Source organism: Larus michahellis, chromosome 2 (genome assembly GCF_964199755.1).
Source record: "Larus michahellis chromosome 2, bLarMic1.1, whole genome shotgun sequence".
NCBI lineage: Eukaryota > Metazoa > Chordata > Aves > Charadriiformes > Laridae > Larus > Larus michahellis.
This window is the reverse complement of record NC_133897.1, coordinates 79,900,072-79,927,114: the sequence shown is the minus strand read 5'-3', so window position 1 is coordinate 79,927,114 and position 27,043 is coordinate 79,900,072. Positions and strand designations below refer to the sequence as shown.

General features: G+C 40.4%; 1 protein-coding gene across 1 annotated transcript in view; it reads left to right on the top strand.

Moving 5' to 3' along the window:
• PHLPP1 (PH domain and leucine rich repeat protein phosphatase 1) overlaps positions 1-27,043 on the top strand; it is a 141,184-nt gene that overhangs the window by 102,222 nt on the left and 11,919 nt on the right. The window contains exons 5-12 of the mRNA XM_074576106.1: positions 2,154-2,300; positions 2,856-3,086; positions 5,085-5,287; positions 6,922-6,982; positions 8,852-8,947; positions 12,854-13,009; positions 21,443-21,643; positions 22,654-22,816. Of these exons, the coding sequence (XP_074432207.1) occupies positions 2,154-2,300; positions 2,856-3,086; positions 5,085-5,287; positions 6,922-6,982; positions 8,852-8,947; positions 12,854-13,009; positions 21,443-21,643; positions 22,654-22,816 (1,258 nt within the window). The remainder of the gene's footprint in view (positions 1-2,153; positions 2,301-2,855; positions 3,087-5,084; positions 5,288-6,921; positions 6,983-8,851; positions 8,948-12,853; positions 13,010-21,442; positions 21,644-22,653; positions 22,817-27,043) is intronic.

The following is a 27,043-nucleotide window of genomic DNA, read 5'->3' as shown; positions in this document are numbered from 1 at the left end:
TTGTTTAGTGGGCAAAAGCCCTGAGACTGTTCTTCTGAGACTCCAGAGTGGCACAGATAAAGGCTGTAGCCTTGGTGTTGATGATTAAATGAGTTAATTCTTTTTTCATGGTTAACTTGAAAATTGGAATGGTTGCATTGTGATATTTCTTCAGCAGCTTAGTTATTTTGACTTAATCTTCGTGTCTTCTCTACTATTTTTGCTCTTACCTAAATACTGAAAAAAAATGTAATTTCTGAAGGCCCTGGAGTCCACTACTTAGGGCACTCTTGTTTGTATTTGCAGTTGATTTTGAGGAAGATGTGGGACAGGTGTTCCACCACAGAATCACCCAAAATTCAAGGCAGTATATCTGCGGCCTAAATCTACGATTATCTTCAGGATAAATGCAGGATTGTGCATTTCAGTTCTAGGTTCAAGATTTTTAAGCCCTTTCTCTCAAAACAGAGGAACGTGAAGGTATAGTGTTTAAAATGTGCATTTTTTTTTATTTTTTTTCCTGGCTAGCAGCCCTCATTAACATCAGCTAGCTTACCCTAGCCGCCTTTTTTTTTTTACAGTTCCCCCTCTAGAGATGCATTAGTCATTGTTTCTGCACAGTAGCATTTTTTTCCCTGCAGCAGTAATTTGATTGCAAGATTTCGTTTAGTCTCCATCTAACTATGTTCCAAACTTCTTCTGCCTCCAGCGTGGCATAGGGTGTTCAAAATCTGTGATAACTCTGGCCATGATTTTTCCGTATTTTTTTTTCTGCCATCTTTGCACCAAAATACCAATAGAGAGCACAGCGTTCCCTTGCTTGCTGCAAGCCTGTGTAAACTTTAAGTGTGTTTACAGCCTGTCTTTTGGGGTAAAATCCACACTTCACTTACAACCCCCATTGAAATACAATGGCACTACTTATGTTTTCACGTTGAGTTTTAGTCAGTGACATGACTTTGATTTAGGCAATACTAAAGGTGTGTGCCAGTGGATTGCAGTAGGTGGTAAGGATTTTTAGAGCGTTTTGGTATTAAAATTCTTTAACCTTTTAATACTTGGATGTGTTTTCTATCTGTGTTTGGGAGGATGTAGTGCTTTGAGGTAAGAATGTGCTGGGCTGATGCGGAGGCTGTGGATGCACTGGCGTATGCTCTCCGAGATGACTTGCGCGTGGAATAGCAGCGTTCATAGGTGCAGTTTCGTTTCCCTCGCTGTGTTATATAAAAGCTTGCTCGCGCAAATAAAGGACTTGAGCCTTAACAAAGGGAAAATTAAGTCCAAATAAAATGTCCTGGTGTAAACCATACCAGAAAAGAAACTTCCTCCCATCTATCGGAATCTGACACAGATCTTTTCATTCATCCTTTTACTTGCCTTTAGGCATACCTCCCAGTGGTTGTTAGGCAACCATAATAATGTTGCTGAACATGCGGGCTGGCTAATTGGATTGTCCGCTTCTTGTGGTTTTCGTTCAAACAGCCTTGGTCATCTTTAATAAGGCAAGCACATGCAAGTTGCTTCGTTGGCTGATGTGAGAGTTCTGTGGCAAGGACAAAATTTTGACGTGTAGACGAGCTTTGACATCATACTTAATCAAGAGCAAAAGAATTTGCTTCTGTCACTACAGAAGTCTTGCTAAATTCTGCTTTAATTCAGCACGTTACCCAGTTGTATTCAACCAGCCTATTCTAATGAGAATTTTTGGTTGAAAGGAGGTATCTACTCACATGAACTGAGCTGCACCACAAAAATGTAGTGTTCAAATAGGCTGAGAATTCCCCGTGCTCTGTAACCTGTGTCACTAGGGTAGTCATACCAGCAAGAAATGCGTTCAGAAAAATAGCAGTGCTTTAGTACAGGATGAGATGGCACAGAAGAAATGACATATATCATAAAGTTGACAAAGGTTTTTTATGACTCTCATAGGAAAATATATTTAGCGATTTCTTCAGGAGGGCCTGTTTCTCTATGCCTGCTTAACATGAGTGAACTCTTGCAAGTCTTGAGTGTCTAGTAGTTTCCCATGTTGTTCTGAGTACATAAACTAAAAATGCATGTGATTTGTATTTACATAAGCCAAACTTACCTTTTGTTAATTATTGCAAGGTGTGGTTTATACTCCACTTACTTGTCTCCTTTATTTATTTTTATTTTTTCTTATCTCATTTTAGATTCACCAAGTTGAAGAGCCTTAACCTTTCCAATAATAATTTAGGAGACTTCCCACTGGCAGTCTGCAGTATCCCAACCCTGACTGAACTCAACGTGTCCTGCAACGCCCTCAGAAGTGTTCCAGCAGTTGTAGGCGAGATGCACAAGCAAGTACTTTCTTAAAACTTAATGTACACAGCCTGATAATAAAGGCAACAAGCAGTTTCACGACTCTGTACATAATCTTGCTATGAGAAACAGTTTAAATTTACTGGGTTTTGTCAGAGCAGACTGGCTCGTAGAGCTGTATGGAAGCAGTTGTGAGCTGCGGATGGAGGGGAAGCACACTTTGTGTCTCGAAGCTCTTCCAGTCCGCAGCAGTTGACACAGGGGTCACCTTCACGGTTAAGAAAATCTTTAAACCTCCTTGCTTATGTGCTTCAGTCATCACACAAGTCGCAGTTCTGGAGATGTCTGAAGATACGATACAACTGTCTTAACACAGCCCACATTTCATAGTTGTCAAGACTTTTAATAATTTGGTCGATACCTTCTGTAGCAGATGTTAAAGCATTATTCCTTAACATTTTTTTTTCTTCTGCCCTTTTGTTTATTTTATGTCACTGTAACTGCAGCAGATTTGTGTGTTTATAGGAAGGAAATGTGATTTAACAGATCACTCACTTTCTTCACTTTCCCTTCCCCTCCCCCGCTTTTAATAGCTTGCAGACGTTTTTGCTGGATGGCAACTTTCTCCAGTCCCTTCCTGATGAATTGGAGCATATGCATCAGCTCAGCTACGTGAGTCTGTCCTTCAATGAGTTCACCAACATTCCAGGGGTGCTGGAGAAGCTGACTGCCATGGATAAGCTCTGCATGTCAGGAAACTGCATGGATACCCTGAACCTACAGGTGTTAAAAAGGATGCCTCATATTAAACATGTGGATCTAAGGTAGGTATTTGGAAAAGGGGAAGAATGTGTGGGTCTAAATTATTGGTGTTGAAACGGTTTCTCCTTGGCTGTCAGAATAGCCCCTGGGTACAAATCTCTTGTGTTAGTCCACTGAACCGTGTTTCTGGCGGAATTATGTAACTCACAGCTCTTGCTGTGACTTAGCACTCTTCTTTGAGGAAGAGGTAGCGTTTTGGAGGATCAAAAGATAGGAAAATGAGTTTGGGGGGAAATTAATATTTACACCGAAAGATCAAACAAAACAGAGCCTGGGACGCTGGTGATTGCTGCAGTTCCTGTTGCTACAACAGAAATGATAGTCCCTGACCGAAAAAGCTTCTCTCTGAAATGTTACAGATGTGTGAGATGAAGAACAATGAAGGTGAAAGGACAAAAATAAGTACTGTAAAACTTCTGGGTATGTTAAAAAGCCTGTTCCACCATGAGTAACATTATTTTATTGATGCCCTCAGCAGAGTCTAAACAAATCCTTATTACAAATGGCTCTGATCTAAGGTGGTTCTGTATTCTTACAGTCTTTGGGGAAGCCAGCATCTGCAATCAGCTGGGCAAGGCTCAGTTCAGAGCCTGGACGATGACATCCAAATAATGATGAATTTTGGAACCATTTAGTTAAGCTGTTCAACCAAAACTTAGTGTGCCATACTGCTGTGTAGCTGTCAGACCTTGCAGTCAAGGAAGTGTCAGCGTAAGTTAAGAAAACAGCTAAAATAGATGGATGAATTCTGAAGAATTTATGGTGGGGTTAAAATATGTCTGTGTGTTTGTATGCATGTTAACAGCATATAAATAGATTGGCCTCAGAATAGGGATGCTGTGGCTGAGCTGGCCATGAGGTCCAGCAGGGCAGTTCCAGCCCTCCATTGTCTGCTGCATCCCTTCTGCAGCGAGCAGTGAACAGTCGTTCTTTGTAACACTACCTGGAATAGTAAATGTCGAATGTGTTTGTAAACTGTACTTGCGGAACAGTGAAGTGCTTTCCTTCAGTGAAATCAGAACGAACCACTGCTTGTAAATTGAAAGCAGAAAAAGTAGGTTGTGGTGTTGGAGGGGACATACTACCCATTTTCTTTTAACTGGAAAACGTAGCTATTCTGAAAATATGACTGTTACACAGATAGCAACTCTTTGAAAGCAAGAGAAACAGCAGAATGGTAGGTATTTGCCCTTATCCTCACTAAGGAGGCTTAATGGGCCAGCAGAAGTTACTATAATGTTTTTAGTGTTCTGTTCAGAGCTGGCAATTTGAAACTGACCTCTTTGGAGTACTCTGCAGTCTCAAGCATTGCTGGGTTACAGATAATCTCATTCAGTTGTAACTTCGGGGAAGTTGTCGAGTATTAGCAGCGTCAATGCACTGCAGTGAAGATATGATAAAACCTGTTCTTTTTATCTGACAGACCCACTTGTCTTGAGTTTTTGCTTTGTTTTCTTTCAACACCCATTTTCAGGTCTCTGAATTTGCTTGCTGTGGAACATGGTGGCACGAGACGTGAATATATGGGAATTCATAAATCTCAATTTGACCTTTCAATAAGGCAAGGGACTCCAATATCTGCAAGTTGCTTGTATCTGGCAGGCTTTTCCAGCAGATGTTCATGATAGGTCAGCAGGAACTGTAGAGGTTTTGTTCTTTTCCAAACTGTCTGGCACAAACAACAGGCAGATCATCTTTTATTTTTATAGACACAATAACAGTAGTACTTACCTTCTTGCAGAGCTTTTTATCAGTAGTTTTCAAAATAGTTTGGAAAGAGCTTGGTGTCATCATTCCTTTGTCACAATGGATAAAACAACAGAGCGCATCCATCCTGCTTTTGAAATACCATAACAAAGGGGAAAATATTTAAAATCAACCTTGATCAGAACCTGGGGGCATGCTATTTTAATCCAGTGCAACTGATTGTAGAGTGAGCATTGGTGTGTCAGCAGGAGCCTGCCATGTAACTACACTTAATCTCTTTTTTTGTCTGCAAGATTGAATTCAATTAGGAGATTGGAGGCCAATGAAATAGATTTTCTACATCATGTGACCCAGCTGGATCTCAGAGACAACAAACTTGGGGAGCTGGATGCAATGGTTTTTAACAACGTTGAAGTGTTACACTGTGAACGGAATCAACTGGTAACCCTCAAAATTAGTGGATATTTTCTCAAAGCGCTGTATGCTTCCTCGAATGGTAAGTGCATTTTCAGGGCAGCTGTGGCGTTGTCATCTGACTTCTGGTTTCGTACCTGGGTTTTCTGTGGGATGCTTGTGGAGTGTGGTGCATGGAATCAGGAGGCTCTTGACATGGCCCTTGGCTAAAAGGGTTTCATATGTGCTGTGTCATGCTACTGGCAGTTCTGACCTTCAGAAGTGACTTTCAGATAACACTGATTTGGAGGTCTCAAAACTCTGAAACACTTAGAATTTTGGTTGAAATTCATCTCTCTGTCAGCATGGGGGGGGTCTTGAAGTTGTCAGTTTTTTGGGTTGTATTAATGTGTTGTGCTTTACTAAGACAAATAAGGAATTTATTGCTTCTTCCCAGAGATGAGAAAGTTTGAACAAGTGGCTGTTTGCGAGACAAAAGAAAATAATACATGTTTTTGCTACTACCTCTGGCTGCTTACCCTGACCAGAAAGCTACGAAATCTATAATGAGTAACTTCATTTGTATTCAATAATAAAAATTAAGCAGCCTTTTCCAGTTGAATAACTCCTGTGTTCTATGAATAGGATTTGTTTGATCTGTCTCTGGAAGCTGCGATGACTTCAGATGTTCAGTTTTCACCACCATTTTTATTGTTTAGAGTAGTTTGGTATGGAATAAACAAAATGCAAGCTCAGAGAGCTGTGAATTTGATGATCAGTCTAAACTGCCTTTAAAAGGCTGTCATCTTGGTGATATCCAAGCCTTTGCCTTCATTAAATATTCATGCCAGGATCTTTGTAGCTGAGAAAAGTTAACATAATCTGAGCATGTGCTGTGCAATGTGAGCTGAGAACCCAAGTCGACCTGTATCTTGCAATCAACTGCCTATTTGTCTTGCAGTTTCTCTTGGCTATCCTCTCTTTGCACCCTCAGCCACCTTGTTCTAGTCTCATCTTCTAAAGGAACCATGATGCCTGTTACAGTTTCACTTTAGTGTATTTTTTGTTGGCTTAAATGGTTTTGTTTCTTTTGGTTTTGTTTCAACCTTAATGCTAAGCATTAGCTACCTAAAAACCTTAGGATATGAAATATTATTGAAGCAATCAAAATATAACATCACTAGCAGTAGCTGAGACACTATGAAAGGTCTGTGAGGCTGTCTGGCAACCAGGAACTCCACAGGGATGCAAACGCTCATGTAGCGTGTTGAAAAATACTCTGGATCTTGCCATGACCTGGAGAACGCAGGGGTATTCTGTAGCTTGCTGTTCCAGAGCGGGGAGTCTCCCTTCCTGTGCCTGTACCATTAGTGACCAGTGAAAAAAAGTAGAACAGGTTTGCGACTGACTATTCTGGAGGGTGGCGGAGTTGAAGTTACAATTCTGGGACAAAAATGGAAAAATGAGAATTTTTCATGAAATTTTTACAATCCTCCAGTTTCTCCATTCTGATCAGTTACGCAGTGTCTGTCATAGCAAGTACAACATAATATAGCAAATGTACTCAGACATAATAAAGAAACAAAACTCAGTTCACAGAGGTCCAGATCCTCAGTTTTTTACGTTACTGACTTGTCCTGAATTGTGTAGGTGTTAGCTCTAACTCTTATGGAACAGCCATTTAGGTGCAAATCTTTATCTCCACTTTTGGTTTTATATATTTTTTTCCCCCCCTAGAACTTGTTCACCTTGATGTGTATCCAGTTCCTAATTGCCTGACTTACATGGATATTTCTAGGTAAGAGTATGTTTTTTTTCTTGGATCTGTAAAATATATATCAATGAGGCTTATGGAAAAATGATATTCACTGGTATTCTACTGGGAGCGAGTGGGGGCAGGAATTGGACCTCAAGATATGAGAAGACTGATTTTCAGAGTCAAGAGGGGACGGGCTTTTTTCTACTGTCTGGTTCTTCCCTGTTTCCTTTTTATAGATTCACTTTTTAAATTTTTGGAGTACTAAAAGCAAAATATGCCTTTATATCCCTGACTTAAAGATTTCCTATCTTATAGAGGTATAACACAGTGATTTGAATGTGCGCCAATATGAGATATGTACAGAAGTTCCTTTCTGGATATGTCTGTGTCACAAGCCCAGCATAGGTGACGGTTTGGTAGTTTACTCATCAGTTCAGCAGCTCCAGAAGCTTGTGGTTGTTCTCTGCAGTCCTGGCTGTGCCGGGATGTCTGCAGTCACCATTTGAATGCGTGTGTAAATCTCACCTTAATGAGGGAGGTGGGATAAGGAAAAAAATTGAAAAGAGTATGTTTTAGTTTGGCTTACAATTTAAGGACTGAGTTAAGAAAACACTTTATAGATGTGCTTAATGCCCATCTCATTTAAGGAATTGCCCATCTGCATGTTGAAGTGATAATCTCATTCATTAAAAAGCCTGCTTAAAGCACTTGTAAGCTGTTGAGGGTGATTGTAACAATTAGTGAGTTAACCTGGGCAAGTGGCCATCAACTTCAAAGTTTCATCAACCATGATTTATTCCTGTTGCACACCTAAATGTAACACACAGGTGTGACTAAAAAAGTGTGATTTTTTGAAAAGCATTCTTTGTAAAGCTGTGTTCTCCATTTAGCTGTAAATGAAATTGCAGAATACATGATTTTGATCACAAACCCATTTTTGTGCCTCAGTTCAGTGATGGCATTGTAACTAAATGCTAAATGGGCAGGGTCTTTAGCTTCTTGGCTCACTTGGAATTTGGGAAATCCATCTGAGATTGAGAAGGAAGCTATCTGAGGGGCTGGGTTGCTATCGCATATTTTGGTTAAAGGCTATTGCACGAATAAACTAAAGGATACAAGTACATGAATGAGCATGAATATTGATTTATGTTCATGCTGTCTAAGGGTCCTATTCCTGAACTTCAAGTCTGACCAGTTTTGCCTCTGTGTATGCTAGCTGAAGTAGTGGATATATGAATGCACATGCACACAGTCTCCTCCATGCATTTTGTGCTGCTAATTTTTGTCTTTAAGGCAGGATACATGGGTGCCCCACTGTGCCTAGCTGCATGTTTTCAGCGCAATATTTGGAAAAACTTACCTCTGAGAACTTAATTTTTACAAGGGACAATTTCTGTGAAGACAAATGCAAGAGAAGCAAAATGCTTGTCTTTAAAGATATGCAAAAAAAATTTTGTTTTATTCAGTGAGATGGCTGAAGAGTGGTAGAGTGGGCTTCAAGATTGAATTTATGGGGGATCGAGGAGGTGTGTTTCAACTGTGTAGGGTGTGAATATCTTCTGGGGAGTATCTCGCAAATTTTCTTCTCCATGGAGAGACTCCTTCATCCTTGATACTTTGATACTCATAATACTTCTTCCGAGATAATTGGGAAGCAGCTTTTTCCATTTTCTTAGTGGCTGCACATCTAGGGAGATAATAATGCTGTTAACTTTCGTGCCCCCTCACTCAGGACCTTACTGCAGTCGTAGTGCCCTAGGAGGAGGGGCGATACAATCTCATAGGAAATGCATTATGTAGCACATTTATTTCCTGCAGGTTTCTGTATCTCTCTTGAGGCTGTATTCTTAATAGCCTTTACATCTCGATTATCGTTTAGTTACACCTCTTTGTCTTCTTTATTCACAGAAATCACCTGGAAAACCTGCCTGAGTGGGTATGTGACAGCAGGAAACTGGAAGTGTTGGATGTAGGCCACAATCAGATACGTGAGCTGCCTGCCCGGTGAGTCTTGCAGACCAGTTGCACGATGTGGAACAGGATAAGCAATTCAGAAATAATTGCTGATTCAGTGTTTAGCTTGTTCCAGTGACTGTCAGGCCCGTTTTATCTTTTGCTTGATTTTATTTTTACCTTGTGGGGTGTCACCATGCCTCAAGCTTCCACCCAGCCTTTCTTCTTTTACTTTCATGCAGAGAAAGCAGTGCCTTTGAACTTCAGGTGGAAGTTTTGAAGCTGTTCATGTGGCTGTTCAGGCAGGAAAGCCCTTCATTTTTAATACTGAATATTAAATATTTACAGCCATAACTTTGCATGACAGTTTAGACATCCAGAACTTGTAATTTAGTTTCAGTGGTGCCTAGAGACTCCAGTTCACAGCCCTGTTTGAGTGAAAAAGGGTTGAGAGGAGAAGGTAGAACCTCATCAAGCAAGCAAACTCCTGCAATTAGAGCAATTACCTTCACTACAAAGATGATCTCTTTTCCAGGAATCTAAACTTAAAATTGATAAATACAAATTATAGGAAAGCAAGTGAACAGGAATGAAAATAGGAACTGAGTTTATATAATGAATGGCGCTCTTACTAGGGTTTTTTTCTGGAGAGACCTGTTCCAGGTGAGTATGCTGGTCAGGTGCTGGTATTGAGAATGTTTAAGTCCCTGACCTCACTGGAAGAGAGCTGTCATTCTTGGCTGCTCTGTACCCTTCGAAAGAGGTCTTGTGAAGGAGCGAAAACGTACTAGACACAAAGAGTGAAATTGCATGGGGATGTGCAGAGCCATTGAAGATTGCAGACAGCTAGTACATGATGAGCTATTAAATATTTTCCTTACAGAGCTGTACAGCACAGAAGAGCATCAGAAACCAAAAAGGATAGTTTTGTCTGGGTCAGATGAATGTGCCATATGGTGTAAACTGGCAGTTTTAGTGTCAGAAATGGGAAGAGAATAGATTTCAGAAATGTGGGCAGAAAAAGATGTAAGGAGATTTATCGAGCAAACTAATGCGCTAATATACAGACTGTTAATCCCACTGTTCTTTCACACAAAGTGAAACTGCGCCTACTCAGGGTGGGGGGGGGAGCAAAAGTTCATTTGCCTTTCATTTGCACTTCATAACAGCAAGGACTATCAAGGCATACCAGATATCTTTGGGAGATTAATGATTAGCTGAAATTAGGTACAGTCAACATCCCAGTTGTCTCTCCTGCCATCTTATCATTAACCCCAGGAAACAGCTTATCTTTGAAAGCTCTTCTTTGTAGTATGTGTCTAGATAGTTTAGCTCCTCATAAGTCATCTCAGTTTAAGGCCCAGTTCAAAACACAGGCTTTGAAGGTCTGTTAAACTTTAGGGAAATTCGGGTCTGGATTCAAATGCAAATGGCTCAAGCGTATAGACCTACTGTTAAATATCAGGCAAATAGGTAGTGCCCAGTAAGTGTGTTCATGTGCACTGCTGTGTGCTTATCCTTCTACATAGAATAGCACTCTGAAAACCTGCGAAGTGAGAGAGCAGGACTCTCCTAGGAGGATGCTTGCAACTCTAACCACAAATATTCAAGCCTTGGCTGACCAGCAGTTTCCTGGAAGGCTGAAGGCTTCATCTAATCTAAACAAACTACAGTTGATGTTATGTGTGTTCGCCTCTTGTAACGCAAAAACAATCCTTGAAGACAAAAAATTGAAGCATTTGAGATAGAGGACCGTGTCCTAATGTTTGTCTCACTTAAAGAGAACGGGAACAGTGCACACTGGGCTGTAATGCAGCTATTTTTGCTTTAAAAGTACTGAAAAATAACAAAAAAGGTACTTAGTCGTAGCTATGCAGGACAAATTCATTGTCATAAAACTGATCTTGCCAAAGATTTCCCAAAGAAAATGGAAATGCTTCAATTAAGAGTTGCCAAAATGACCTTGCTGCCACCGGTGGACAGATGTCTGTATGCATTTGTGTTCCTTTTTGTCTGTTTTTTAAAAAGATCTATTTGTATTCAACATTGTGTTTTCTCAAACAGTTGCTTACTAAAGGAATTGGTTGAATGCATTCACCAAACCTTGTTTTCTCAGAAGATGCTGATGCTGGGCGATGTGCTTGTCCTTAGAACTTTTTGATCCCATCAAAACTTCCAGTGGGAGTTGGGCAAGTGGGAAAGCTGCCCATAGCAAAGAGCAGTCCCAGCATCCTTGTTTCCCCACCAAGCTTGAGAACTAGGTTTCCAGGCTCATCAGGAGCTTGCTTAGTTAAATGCTGGTGGTTCAGTCTCTCTTCAGGCAGCCCAGTTCCTTTGGTGCTTGTGTAACTTGGAAAATAAGAGAAAAAAAAACAAACAAAAAATACCCCAAAGACTTACTCAGTTCTTCTTGATTATTTATAAAATATATTTTCATGGAAAAGCTAATTCCTAAGGGTTTTGCCATGATTTGAATGGTTTTTATTTTAAAATGGCACTGCCCCCACCCATCCAAAAAAATTCCCCAATGTGATAAATCTTTTTGGAGACTTTGTCAACCAATTCTGCTTTTCCCTGTGATGTTTGGTGTTGATGATACTGGCCGGTGTTGATGATACTGGCCAGTGTTGATTAGGAAACGAAATAGAATAGAAAGGCGTATCCATAACTGAGAGAGATTTCCACCTAAAAGTGGAGTGAAACAAAAATGGTTAAATGGCAAAAACATAATAGATACACTTATCACTGTTATGGTAAGTCTTTTCACCCTGTGTTCAGCCTTCTGGAATGATACGGCTGGCTGTTGACTCGTATTCATGGTCATAACGCAGACAATCCAGCCAACTGAGATAACTGTTAACGCTGGCACACAGATACAGAGTATGACTATATCTGTCAAGGGAAAAATACTCAGCATACTTCATTGATTATTTTGGCACAATAATCCGATGACCTGATGTGTTGTAGGAAAGGGGCAAGGAGGCTCTTTATGTGTATTTGGGTCATTGTAACAGAGGGAAGAAGATTTTTGCTTTAATGCTGAGTAATTTGAGAGACTTTGATTGAAGCAGGTCAGTATGATGCACAGGCTCACCAGATTAAGCAGTACGGCAGCGGGAATGTAAGACAAGGCAGCATATGAATAATAATCTTTTTTTCTTAAGTTGCTGAAAGTGGTTCCCGTTCAAAATTGAGAGTTGCTCCATTTTTGAGGTCTTTAGGCGCAGATTTTAAACTCCTTATTGCGTTTTTTTATACTGCAAATTTTAGCTTTACTATTTGATCAAAACAGCTGTTTGTTCTTGTCTCTTTATGTTGCCCTCTTCAGCCCTCCCCTTCTCCCCCAGCCCCCCAAAAAATGGAGCAGGGGGATGGGACTCCAGGTCATCTATCACTTGTAAAAGCTCAAGAAAGTAAAGCCGATTAGATAAATTTCATTCACTGTAGAACTGGAAAGGAGGCTTTATGTTAGTCTGGTATTAACAGAAAAGGAAAATGGGGGGGTGGGGAATTGCACTGGATTATGAGTCAGCAGATGATGAATAGAGCACTATGAAGCTTGTGAGGTGACTGGTGATTTCACCTACACTTCTGAAGTTCTTCCATTAGCTAGGGGGATCCCACATGTGCAGTTTTCTGCAGCCATTGTTAGCAATTACCTCCTTCACTGTCGTGCTTCTATATTCATGTTTAATACAGTGCAATAAGATAACCCTGTCTCACTACTTTGACTCCTGAATCATGCTTAAACCTCCTTCCCTGTCTCTGAACAACCTTTTCAAGAAGTTGGTGGAGAGTGGGAAGACATTCTTGGATCCATGCGTAATTAATACCATGTCTGACGATCAGTTGGCTGAATCACGTTCTTTGTAATGATCTGTGGTAGTGCACCTAAATTCTCAAAGCATCTCTTCAGTTTATATTTTTCTCATTTTTGGTGTGTTTTGTTTTTCTAAGGTTGTTTTACAATAGTAGCTTGCGTAAGCTGCTGGCAGGACATAACATGTTAGGAAGGCTACCAGATCGGCTCGAGCGAATGCAAGTGGAGGTCCTGGACGTGCAACACAACCAGCTCCTTGAACTGCCATCTAACCTGCTTTTGAAAGCAGACAGGTAAATGTAATGAAATTTGATCTCAGCTTGCATGTGAGGAACCTTGCTTTGTGTGTTACTTCCTAGATGAAAGGGTAATCTGAGGTTCCCCTAATTTGAAAGTTCCCAAGCCTTATGTGGTAAGAACAGATGTCTGCCCAACTCACCAAAACACATTCTTTTTATTCTGGTTTTGTTGCCTTATATGGTTTCTTCTTTTTCCCCACCAAGCTCCTGCTGAACACCTACTCCTTGAAATCTAGCTGTAAAGTGAAGCACATGCTATTTTTTACTACATACGCTCAGATGGGTTAGTGGCAGTTTCTTTAAATACATATTTCTTAGGCTTGTTTGATGGAGTGTGAAAGCTTTTTTTTTTCCCCTTCAGTCAGAGAATAGAACTTATTTATACCTGTCAAATAAAACAAAATCTGTGCATAAGGCTGTCAGAATAACTCAGTTATTCCCCTCTCTTTGCTTTGTGAATTTTTTTATGCTTTTTGAATGTTTGTCGCTAATTTAGTTGGTGTCACCACTTGATCTGCTTTCTGGATTCTTATTTTTATGCTGCTGCTTTAGTCTCACAGTCTTCCTAATCTTTCTTCCTGACTGAACATATCTTGTAAAGCGGCTGGGAGGTTGGTAGCATAGTCTGGGGATGGCGGATGGGTTAGTTCCCCTTGGTGTCAGTGTTCCTTGCACCTCTGCGTTTCCACATATAGTCATGGGATTTCTGAGTGCTCAACCCATGCATAATTTAACAGACAGTGAGATTGTGTGCTGTGGGGTTTTATTTCTGATCCTAGCTGTGACAAAAGGAATGCATAGCTCCTGGGTTTCTTGAGAGGTGGAGAAGCAAAAGTAGTGGTGATCTCACTGTCACAGCTCCTCACCCAATTAAGAGAATTGCGAAACCTTTTATACTGTTGTTCATTCTGTCATGAACCTCTAGTTTGATTTCCTGGGATTCGCAGCACTGGGAATAGGAGAATTAGGTTGGTGGTTGAGGTGGTTTCTAAATAAACTCTTAACTGACTTACTCTTGAACAGTAACGTTCTAAGGAATTGATCATTTAGGTTAAAAGTTACCTTTTAAAAGGTGAACTTTACTAGGACAGGGTTTTGGTTTTTGAAACCAACATGACATCTCAGCCTTGATTTGCTTTAAAGAACACTTAAAATAATTTTTGTACTTTGATTTTTTTTTTATTTTTTTTTTAAACAACCCTATTGCATACCTGTCCACATCCAAGTCTGTGTAGGGTACTACCTTTGGAATAAATTGATTATCACCAAAGTTATTCTGATGTTAATTTACTGTTTCGGTTGAGACTTTACATAAAAGTGCAGTCAAGACATTGAAACTCTGCAATGTTACTACTGTAATAATTGCGATTGTCTGGCACATTTATGTTTAAAAGTGGTGAAATTCATAGGCTGTTCATGTGGCAAGGATGTTTCACATCAGCAGCTATAATTGTCTTGTGGATGACTTTTTAAATTATTGTACATTAGAGATTGTATGAACTTCAGAAATGAAACCTTGTCAAAAGCTTTTTTTATGGGAAGTTGCAAAATTGGGTTAAAAAAAAAATGCTATTTACAGGTCGCAGGTTTAAATTCCTATGTGTTAACTTGGAAAGGAAAGAAACCTCTAAGTAGGTTTCCGAAAACTACTGGCACCTTTGAAAACACAGAGAGAAATAATTTTGTAAAACTTCTATGAAAAACAGGTTGTAGCTCAGAGTCTTCTATGGGTATTAACAAAGTCATGGACCATTGCAGGAGAGGAACAGAATTTACCCATTCTGGCATCTCATCATCATTGCAGCCTCCCTTGCTTGTGATGATAATGGAAGCAGTGGTCTTGGGTGGGGTTCCCCCCTTGTTCCCTATCCGTTTGCTGGTTTAGATGACGTGGCTTGCAAACAGCTTGTCCATGCTGGTGCTCCTATGACTGCTGCAAAAGTGATAACTCTGAAGGAAAACAGCTGTGTGTATTAGTGCACAATGTCCGAGTTTTAAGTTGGGAATTTCCTACAGGGAACATCTTTATTTTGTTTTCAAATGTTTGCAACCGACAGCAGCAAAGTGTCAACAGAAATGGGTGTGGGCCAGGGGAAGGTGTTCAGGGGTTTGTTTTGTTTTAAAAAGGTAAAATGCTTCTCTTCTCCAAGCATTCCCTGGGAAGTGCAATCTGTACTGCCAGACGTGCCAAGAAAACTGGGTTTCCTGAGTGGTCTGCCATGGTCTCTACCCAGCATGTAATGCTGGACAAATCACTTTACCTTACAGAACCTTTATCTCTCCATAAAATGACTTACCTTTTGCAGCCTTGAAGAGATTAGTTTATTTTTTTGGAAAGGTACTTGGGTCTGTGCAACTGACAGATGATATCTTGTCTGGGTATGAAGTCTCATGCTGTGAATTATAAACGCTTTCTCCTTCTCAATCCTGAATATTTGACGAAGTGGGTGTGAAGTGCCTTGGGCGAACTTCAGCACAAGCACTGGTGGGCTTTGACATCTAGAACATCTGAGGAAAGGAAGGAAATCGGTGCATTGGTGCACGAAGAGAGAATATCACTTTCACCAAAAAAGGAGAAAATCCTGAAAAACCTCTGTTCTCTTCATAGAAGAATCAACCATCATTGCTTTTCTGTCTTAATCCTTCAAAAACCAATGAAAGGTATCATTCTCTGCTGAAGAGTGTAACTTAGGGATATTTTTTTGTTCTGCTTTTTAATTAATTTTCTATTTTATACTGTTACTCGAGGAGAAATTGAGGACTAGCCTATGAAACATTTCTCTGACCAAGACAGAACTTGGTTCTGTTTATTGCACTGAAAGTACGCACATCTTGATCATGTTAGCAAGGATTTCTCTTGTAGGGTGGGGATTTTCTTGGCAATATGAGCACCGCAGAGGCAGCCAGATAATCTCTTCATTTCTCATTACCAGATGCTGCAAAAACAAAGAATTCATGCAACTGCTACAGCTGATGGGGAAAGCTCCTAAGCTGAGTCCTGAACCTTTCTTTGTACACCTGCATTTCTGCAGCCTTTCATTTCTATCCACTGCTTCATCTGTTGTGATGCCTTTCTGGTTCTGATTCTCGTACAGACTTTTTACTGCCTTTCTTGACCAGCTTGCAGCAAACTACCATTTAATGGCATGAAAACTGTTGTACAAAATGCTCTTTGGATAAGATGAGCAAGCATTCAAGAACTTAAGCTGTGCATGGTAGAAAAGCAGTGGCAGTGGTCACAGGATTTTAAAAATGGAGACACAATGGTGAAGGGTGAGGGTTTGCCTCTTGCCGAAGTTTCCTTTCCAGTCAGTATGAATGCTTTCAGTATAAAGCCTTAAAACAGCCATTGGACTGCCTAAAGCAGTTCTGTGAAGATGCGTAGCTGTGATGTGCACAACTTAAACCCTGGGCTTTGTTTTGTAGTGTCTGGTAGTGGCCAGCTGTGGTGGCTAAGCCAGTGTCAGCTATTCAGAGCCCATCTAGGCTCTTGTCTGCATGATGCTTGTTTTCAGCTTTGTTCTGCTGTTTTATCTGTTCTGATTTTCTCTTTGTTTGTTTTGATTTTATTTAATTTGTTTGGTTTTTTATTTCTTTTTTCTGGAGTTCTGGAAGGTGACACAGTTAAACTTGCTCTTGTTTGCTATTTGCCATTTCCACCCACTGTGGCTCCTTCTTTTTGATGCAAGTATTCAGTCCTGTTGTGGATGCAGGAGTGAAGTGAGGAAGGAAACAAAGTCAAATGAATGCAAAGAGCTATTTGAGTGTTTGATGCACGTACTTTTGTAGCACAAATATTTAGCCACGTTTGTTTCTCTGCTGGTAGGTTAGGGATTGCAAGCAGATACATAAGAAACTGGGGAAATCCCAGTTAATGGAACAGCTAAAGATAGGTTAGAAAGCAAGAGCTGAGGAGACAGCAGCAAAGTGGTTTTTTTGGCAGTCAATCAACAGGAAGGGGATTCACTTGAATGTTTCCGTCCTTTCATTTATTTTTTTATTTTTTTAAAGGGGAAAGAAATACCCTCTTTTGCATGGGCTGGTAAAACTGCTTTGATTTTTTTTTTTCTCTTTCTTATCCCCCCCAGACATGCTTATCTTACAAGATTCTTCCTCACACACCTGCTACCACAATCATAAATTATTTTAGGATTAGGCGATCAGAAATTGAGGGCATGTCTCTGCAGAAGGGACTGAAGAAGAAATTTTGTATTTTGATTGCTCTGTGCTGATGGAGATCTTGGGGCACAGGCCAAACTGAAGATCTTGATTTCTCTGCATATCTGAAGCTAAGCACAGTGGTTTTGATTTGCTGCTGCTTTGCCATTGGATGCAGTTGTCTGTGTTGCTCCTTTTAATATTGAACGTTCCTCAGCTTTTTGGAGGACATACATTTTTCAGTGGTGGCTGTGTCTTACCAGCAAGCCAAGTTTGCCAAGCTACCTCAGAAGACAGTGAGGAATTAGGAGATGCTGTATTCTCACAATTGTCTATAATCAGCTTTTGTGTGTGCTAGAGGTAGGCATTGGTGCTAAAAAAATTTTGAACCTTTTTGCAGTTTTCAGTAGAAGATTTTCTTCCTCTGCTTTTGGAAGTTCAAATTGAGACCAGAATCCTCTGGGTTTAAATACAGAATGTATGTGACTGCATATTAGGTCTGTTTTGTTGAATTAAATCCATGTCCTTGATTCTAGCCTATTCTTTGGGACAGTGGGGTTTTTTTCTATTTTGTCTCTTGGAGAAGTTAAACCCAGCAAGGGATTGTACTTTAATATGCCATAAAACCGAAGGTGACTTATTCCGGACGGAGATCAATGTTGATATTATTACCCCAGAGGAGAATTTGCACCTTGTCAAAGTTGAAGAATTCTGGCATCTCCCTGCCAGCACCTTCATTTCTTTCTTAATCTCCAACACTCTTTTAGTACGTGTTAATTCATGCTCTCCTCACTGTATTATACTCTGGTATGTGCGCAGGCTGCTGAATTCAGGTTTTTGTAGTGATGCTATACTTTTTTTTCATGAGCTTGTGGTATAGTGTGTGGGTGGAATTGGAAAGGGAAACAATTAATTTTGGACTGAGCTTTAATACTTGACATTCTGCTTCCATCTGATAAGCAATATGAGTGGGATATCTTCAAGGAACATGAATCAGTTTATGTCCGTGCACAAGAGAGATGAGAACAGTTGTGCCCAAGTAAATTTCCATTCCTCTGGAGGGCATTTGTAAGATGTGCCTTCTAAGGTAGCAGCTGGCACGCTGCACGACGATGAAGAAACAGGGGAGTGGAAATAACCTGAAGGAGGACTTGTGTTAAATCTTTGTGAGGGAAAACCTGATTGGTAAGTGCAGATTTATTTTTTATTATTTTTTTGGTTTTGGACATAAGATTATAGCACAGAATTGGCAAAGCTTTGGCAGAAGCAATCTGCTGGTTCATTCTGTTCTCTGCCCAGAGAATAGTGTTATCCCCCCCTTTTTTTTTAAATCCAAAGAATATCTTGAAAGAATTATCGTTTCATAATGTTTTTACCATTTTAGTATAACAGCTGGTCAAAAAGAACATGTAAATAAGTGGCATGCTCTTTTCTAAAAAGTTAATTTAATTCCAGTTATGTCAGCTACAGACAGAGATTAGTATGTGATTATACTGAACCTGACCGTTGAGTGCTACCAAGCTGTGAGTTGTTATGTATGGGGTACCACAGGGTTCCCATTTTAGACTGTTGGCAAGATTTTGCTAGCGACCTAAACCTTGTTCACATCAAGGCACTAGGCTGTAGGTCAGGATGATGGGGATTTATTTCCAGTGTTGTCATATCACCCTCTGGAGGATTTGGCAAAAGGGTGGGGGTGTATAGAGCAACAACTCTCCTTTCTCCTTTCCCCATTGGAAAATACATGCATCAAAACTTATTTTTTGGCAGGAATGTGCAGATTCCGGCCACTTTTAATACCAGTGAGGGAACAGCTTGAAATTTCTTGTTATATTCCACCAATGTTGAAAATTTATTAAAAACAGAAGAGCTTTTGTTTGATTTTTCTTTTGAACTTAAAATGGCTTCAGTATAGTAGACTATTAATTTCAGCTTTATCAGAGCAATGTACTTTTTCTTACTTGAAGCTTTCAGCTGTGTTTTGGGCTAGCTGTACTTGAGCAAGCGTAACATTCTTCTGAACTTCATAGCCATAGGATGCTCTCTAGGTTATCTGTTTGTCTCCATTTGGTTATTAAAAGAAGGTACCTGTGAAACACTCCAGGTTATTCTGCTGCAGCTTGCAAGAACATAAGTAAAATACAGATTCCTCTTCAGGAAGCAGAACATGCCCTTTCCTGGGGGATGTTTTGCTGCCACTTCCTCATCCCCATCGTATTCCTGTGAAAGTTCACTTTTCGCAGCAGCCTTAAATCTTTTTATTACTTAAGCCTTTCTAGGCTGAGTTGAAGATGACCATTTTGTAATGAGTGGCACAAAATACACTGTGGGTTTAATGTTAATTGAAGTGCCTTTTTTGTGGAGAGAAAGAAGTCTATCATGCATATTAGACCGAAGTTGCCAAAGTAATAGTTGTGTGTACTTTAGCAATAGGTGTGCTTGCTGGTGTTTAATTAAGTACAGGAACTGTTGATGTGGTATGCTTTAGTTTAGTAATCCCACTTTGAATGAGCTTAATATATTTTTAGTTTATAGCTAAAGGGTGAAATTAAGCAGCATCTTTTTAGAATAAATAAATAATTTTTTAAATCCTTTCAGCTGCCTATTCCCTTTTCTGTGTTAATCCTCCCTCTCCTCCCTTCCTCCTCTGGAGTTTTACCACCCTTGTGAATAATGAGTGAGCCTGAGGATTAAACTGTGTGTTCTCCGAAGTGAACGACTCTGTAAAACAGCTAACCTAGTTTCAGTTCTGTGCAGTGCTGAGAGATTTTTGCTTCTAATGGAAATAGTGTTTTTTTTAATCCTTTGGCATTCCACGTGACTCCTCTGTAGCATGTCTGACCCTTATTTGCTGCTGAGCAAGTTTCAACCAGATGCAACTCTTGCAAATCCATTTCATTCATTAATAGACCTTAAAGGTCAGTGTGGATTCCTGCATGCCTGGGAGAAGCTATCAATATTTTATCCCTTTCTCTTAAGATCAATGACAGGAGCACACCTACCTTTTGTGTCCTGATCAGTGGTTTTATAGGCTTGAGCCAGCTCATTGCTGAGTCTTGTTTCTTGAATGTAGCTTTGCCTGTTGCAGCTGCCCGCTCCCATTAGTTGGTAGCAGCAGTACAGCCTGGATTGAACGCGGTCACTGCAGACTGGCAGGCACACACTTCTGTATCGTGAGTTCTCCAAGGCAGCCTTTTCTGAAAAGGGAAGGAAGGAAGAGAGAGGTCTTATTTCTGTTGAAAAGGCATGGTCATGCCAGAGTTGGTTACTAAAGGATAAAGAGCCTTATTTTTCCATTTCTTTGGAATTGCTTGTGCCTGTGTGTATTCCTCCAGTGCTGCTGTGATCACCAAACTCCCCTAAAGAAGCATGAAGCCTCTGCCTGCAGAGCTTGACTGGCAGGAGTGGGCAGTGGTTATACCTCTACGGGTCTTGTTGCCATCCTGGAAAAAGCCCTTTGAGGGAGAAAGAAAAACTTCATTTCTGTACTGCTTCAGTCCTTGCTGCTTGTGGTGGGACTGCAGAAAATATTGACAAAGGGCTTCTGCTATTTGGGGAGTAGGGGAAGGACTCTCAGGAGCTCTCTGTCTTGCTGCATATATCAGCAAGCATGTAACTTCTTTAATTTAATTTACTATTAGCACTGTCTTCCCTTAAAATCTAAAAGGCAAATTACTGCTTGGTCTCAGGGGTCTTTTTTTGTGATTGGTGCATCTTTAGTTATCCAAATATTCAAAGAGTACTTTTTCATATTTTATAATTACTTTCAGGCCTGCAGGTTTAAACAAAATACTGTCTGTACCCCAGCCAGTATTTAAAAGACCGAAAAACTGGCTGGCCTTTTTACCAATGACTTCTTTTAGTCACTTGAAGGGCAGCTATACTCCCATGGTTCGTTGATGATGAATTCACAATTCATTTTTATGTGGAATGAATATGGAAATGATGTGGTTTGTTATTGCTCTTACCTGTAGGTGCGTCTGTAGTAGTGTTGGAGGTAATGAGGTCTTGGTAAGGGAATAGAGGCATTTTGATGTACACACCATGCTGATGTTTTGTTTGTGGAAATGTGTTCATTTAAAAATGTGACAGAAGTTTTGTTCGTATAATGCTAGACTTTTGGACTTTCTGTCGGTTGTTGTGAACTTGTTGCTTTTGACCTTTGCTTTATAACTATCTTAACTCTTAAAAATAGAGATTTTATTTATACTTCTAGACAAAGCCTGCAGGATGTTTCACTGAACTCCCTTATCCAACTTCTCTTTGCAGCCTGAGATTTCTTAATGCCTCTGCCAACAAACTGGAAATGCTTCCTCCAGCCGCTCTTTCTGAAGAAACCCATAGCATCTTGCAGGAGTTGTATTTGACCAATAACAACCTCACAGATAAATGCGTACCCTTGTTAACAGGCCATCCACACCTGAAAATCTTGCACATGGCTTACAATCGCCTACAGAGCTTCCCTGCGAGGTAAGTAACTAGTTTCACTGCCTCTGGCCCACCAGCGGGTGGGCATCATGAAACATTTTCGCAGCGAGAACTAAATTGCACAGAAATGAGGTGGCACAGGCTGTATTTGAATGTAGTGATACTGCAGCGAGTGGATTCACCTGCGACGCCCTCTTGCATGTTGCTACCCTCTCTTGCATTACACAGACAAGGGAGTGCTACGTGTGGTTTTGATTGCGCTTGAAACTCTTCAACTGGACAACTCTTTTCAACACAGCATCACTGCAGTATGCTTTTGAAGCCAAGCAAGGAGGTCTTCTGTTTTCTCTGGCTTGGTCACTTTGCTTAAACCCGGTGGGTTTCTCCTTATAAGAGATTTGTGAGCATAGCAGTCTGGAAGTGTCCTCTGGAAGTGGACTAAACTCCACTAGGGAAAAATCCTCTCACTTCAGAAGGAGATTCTGCCTTGGCAGCAATTTCTGTACTTTCAATTCACTCTCTTTTAATCAGAAATCTTTCAAGTGTAAGATGTGCTGTAAAGCTGATGGGGTACAACCTTGGAAAAGAGATGCCAATAAATAAAGGAAGAGACATCTCTGTCCTTGTGTGATGTTCTGAGCAGCTGGGCTTCAACAGCAAGGGGGAGGGCGGATGATGAATTAGGGGGAAGGGCTGAGTGGGATGCCAGAAGGTGGAGGGGAAAATTTCGGCTGAAGTGAGAAACTAGGGTTGAAAGAAAGGGGAATAAAAGAGGAAAAAGTGAAAGTGAGCTGGTGAGCAAGGGGAATGTAAGCAGAATTAGTCATTTGAAAAGTAGCATTAACAAAACAGTGACAGAAGAAGCACACGTTTTGTTCCACAACTGTGTTAGCGTCTGATGTGAGGAGAGGTGACAGGCACTGCTGTGAAGAAGGATCAAAGTCTGCAATTTAACTTTCTTAAAATAATGAAAACCACTGCTCTTATCACCACTTCAGAATAAAATATGTGTGTCTATTAAAAGAAAAATTCTAAAACTCTTGTTTTCATAGCAAAATGGCCAAGCTGGAAGAGTTGGAGGAAATTGATATTAGTGGGAACAAGCTGAAAGCCATTCCAACAACCATCATGAACTGCAGACGTATGCATACTGTAATTGCTCACTCCAACTGCATTGAAGTCTTCCCAGAAGTCATGCAGCTTTCTGAAATAAAGGTAAGGAATGCATGTGCTGTGGAAGAAGCAAGTATAATGCGACTTCAACAATTCTATTCTCTCCTCAGGTTTCTCATTGCTACAGGATAGTATATTTTCCGAAATTACGGAGATCTGACAATTACTTTCTCCTCTGAGGTCATGTGCAAAATATTCACTCCTGTGCTGCTTCAGAGTGGAATGAAAGAAGAGCCTCAAAATCTGATTTTACGCTCACCTTCACTAGATCCTATCTTCCCTGCCAAATAAGTGTTAATTGTCTTCCTGTGACAGTCTGTTATGATACGACTTAAACATTTGGCATGAGCTATGCGTAATTAACTCTTGCTGCCTTGGCAATTGGTTGATTGTGTAGGAATGGACTTTGTTTAGAGCATGTGTTAAAAACCGCTGAAGCTGCAAAATAGGATAGGCCTTGGGGACAGAGATAAATTCCAGGAGCACAGGATTTGAGTATTTAGGCAAGCTACTTTAATTTTCCTAATTGCAGTCATATTTTGCACAACCAGAGGAATGCTTAATCCATCTCTTGTGTGTGTTTCCAAAAGTAATTCTGTACTTTTCCTGACACTTTTTTTTATGGTACGCGTTCACGCTGAAGAGCACTGCTGCTTATCTTTTGTGAATCAAGTTCCTGCTTCTCACCTGCCCATAGCGCAGAATGTGTCGCACTGCGTGCTGTTTCCCCTGGCCAGAGCTGGGAGATGGTTAACTCGCAGCATACAAATCTTGTGATATGGCAGAAAATCTGTCGTTCTCTGAGGCTGAGAACTGATTACCTATTCATGGACTCAAAACAAGTGTCCTTTGGGCACTCTGTGAAGTCAAAAGGCTAAGTTCCCAGAGCGTGTGCCTCAGTGTCTGGGGTCAGGCACAGCAGCAGGAGCAATAATTCTGTTGGACAGCGAGTCGATGCAAAGATGAGCTTTGTGGTTTTAGCCCGGAAATCTCAAACAAACTTGTGGGCTTTTGTATACTCCTCCCTCTTTGGAACAATGGCCAGAGGAAGCAGAGGGCCATTTAGAATCAATCAGAAGCAAAGCTTTTTTACTTGGAGGAAGAATTGGCGTGGGTTAGTGAGGCCTTGCGCAGTAAACATTTCTTTAAAAGTATGAAAGTAGTGTTAACAAACAAAAAAGGAGGGGATAATGTAAACACGCTTACAGGGAGCAGTTGGCTTTTTCCTTTTGTTTGTGTGTTTTGGGGAAAGCTGAATGTTTTATAAAAGCATCAGTATTTAAAGTGTTACTCTGCCACAACACTTAGCAGAAAAATGCTCTTGGAAGACCTGGCAGTTTCTTCTAGCTGGTTCCCTCTGGTTATATAGTTCTCTTTAGCAGAAGAAAAAGGCATGGACATCACTAACTGTTTTGGGACTGCAGGGATATAGCGTGCGTGACTTCATCTAAGAGGGCACAGTGCTCTAGGTCTGACTCCAAAAGGTGGAAAGAAGCTGCCTGGTCAGTACTTAAGCCTGGTTTTGACTCACATGAGATGAATTCATATAGTTGCCAGATAGGAAGGTATGGTTTTGGGCAAAGGGGTTCTTCTGGCCTCTTGGTGATTACTCTAGGTCAGCGTTGGTGTTTGTCAGTTTGGAGGTCAGGCTTGTGCTGCTTGCCTGTATCTTAACCGGAGCTCTTCTTAGGTACGTGACAGAATTCAAAATGTGCCAAAGTGAGTTTAGAATTTATTGCTTAAGTATGGATTTGGTCATTTCGTGAAATAAGCTTGCTTGTAGCAAAGCACAAAGGTGTATAGTCTTATGTCATCTCTGTGATTATATCATAGTTAATGGTTAATTTTAACTGAGGTGCCGTTCAAGCGCTCTAAACTTCTTGGGAGACTCTGTTACCTGAGGTAATGGCTCTTTTGCTTTTGTATTTAATTAGCCTGGGAGACTAACGTGTTATGTTTTTAGAGTCAGTGATACTGGAACAGTTAGTAGCAGCAGTTACTATGCTGTCTGAAATAATTTCATAAGGAAAGCTGATATAAACTATGATGCTTTTACACTTGCAGTAACTTCAGGATTTCCAAACACAAGATCATTTTAGTGCTAAAATTGTCTCTAAGCCTTTTTTACACACGACAATCAAGACTACAGAAGTTACATGTTGTCCTATGTGTTAAAGAGCCTGGTGGATGTCTCTGAGATAACTTACACATTTTTTAGGGGTTTTATTGTATTTTATGACAGTTATTTATACTTCAGAGTTAGGTTTATCTGTGCACACTGCAATGTCTTCTGCAAATGGCTGAGCAGCTGGAAGTACACACACCCGAGTCAGTGCCCCAGCAGACTCTTCCTTACAGCCATTGTTTGACTTCAATCTCCTTGCCTTACAAAATAAAAAAGGGCATTTTTTTTTAATTGTTACCCAGTGTCCCAGTGTTCTTTCACAGTTGAGTGGTCCTTACTGCTTGAGCAGAGCTCAGTGACCCAGGCTTGCTTTTCCCACCTGGGACCTGGCTTTACTTTATCATCCAGTTTTTGTTGACTGATGAGTTGCTTCTCTTTCATGGTTGTCTTCTTGGGCTGCTGCGGTGAGGGTGATACGGAGGTTTCTTGTCACAGTTTTTGGTCAAATTTATCTTTCACAGGAGCATTACCTTGAGATCTGAAAGGAGTGAAGATCTAGTTGCAGTAGTATCTTAAAGACGAAGCTCTCAATCTTTGCTAATTTTTGTCCTAGTTAAATAGGTTAGTATCAGTATGGCCGCCTTCATTTGCAACTGGAGGTAACTCAGGTCCCTTCCAGCCTTGAACAGAACAGTTACAAAGCTGTAAATGCAGCGTAAGCAAATGCTGAATATTAAACCCTGTCTTCCATCTGGCCCACCCAGTGCAAAATCCTGTGTGCAGCTGCAGGAGTTGTTCTTCCAGTGCTGCATGGGTGGGGCTGAACCAGCTTGCATTAAAATAATGCATAAGGAAATTGGGATCAGTTAGGAAATACGGTTTCCTGCTTGCCTGGGGAGTAGAATAAGGACTAAATTCAACATAGACATGCAGAAAGCCCCTCTTAGACTATTCTTCAAGCAGTACAAATAAAATCTAAGAAATCCTAACCTGATAAATAAGCTGTCTTCACTAGTGCCTAGGAACCAAGCAATCTGCGATAGAGTGTTGCTACCTTTGGCGTATTGGGCATTTAATGAGAACAATAAAATTACTTTACCAATTTTTGTACTTGTTATTCCAGCATGCTTTTCCATCAAATTTGTAATGGCATTGAGGTGTTGAACACAGCAAGGCCTGCTGGCAGCTGCTTTAATCTGCAAAATAATTACTGGCTCTCCGGAAGCAGCAAGGAATTGCGCAGAAGAAAAAAGCTCGCTGGAATAACTGTTCTGTTAAGCTGTCTACTGTTTTGTTTGCCTGACAGATTTAAACGCTGATTTCCTTATCAGGCTTAGATAACATTAGCAGTTTGTTCTTCATAGATAATAAGGCCTCCATATTAGACAACCTCAGGATTCAAGACTTGGGTCGGAAATTCATTATTTCCATTGGGTGTATTTAATAAAGTGTTAGGAGATATTTCTTTTCCAGATTTTACTAGGTTACCTTCTTCCAGCTCAGGACACCATTTCTCTGAATATATCTACAAAAATGAAAGTGTCTTGCTTGTATCAATGGAAATTACGTAATGGTCAAAATGTGCAGCTAGGAAAAGCCTCCCCACACCCCTTTGAGCTTTCTGTTTTATTAAAGTTTTGGAAGTCTTTCTCTTTTTGGAGGTTGAAAGTAGAAAGTGGTCTTTCTGAAAGATGTGGGTAGTTTTTCTGTCCTCTGTTAAATAACAGACTGCTCTGTCCTCTCATATATTTTTTTTTTGGCAATTTTTGGTACATGCTACACAGGTGGTCCTGATAGGGTTTAGATAATTGGTTTTGTTCTAAAATGCCATATTTTTCCCTGTGTATTGACCTTCATCTGGATATGCAGCTTTAAATAATGTTTGTTGGGGGATTTTGTCATTCTCATGCACTTGTTCTAGCTAATTTGTGCTTGGCTGGAGGATAGCCAGCGAGTGTCTCTGCTTTTTTGTATCGTACTTTTTCTGAAATATTTAAGCTTTATTTTTTTTTCACTCATTTTATTGACTTCATATTTAAATACAAATCCATCTAAGATCACATGAATTAAAACCATGGTTAAAACTACTCCAATATTTTTTCCTTTGCCTGTACTCCTCCTCCCCTCCACATACATTCATAACC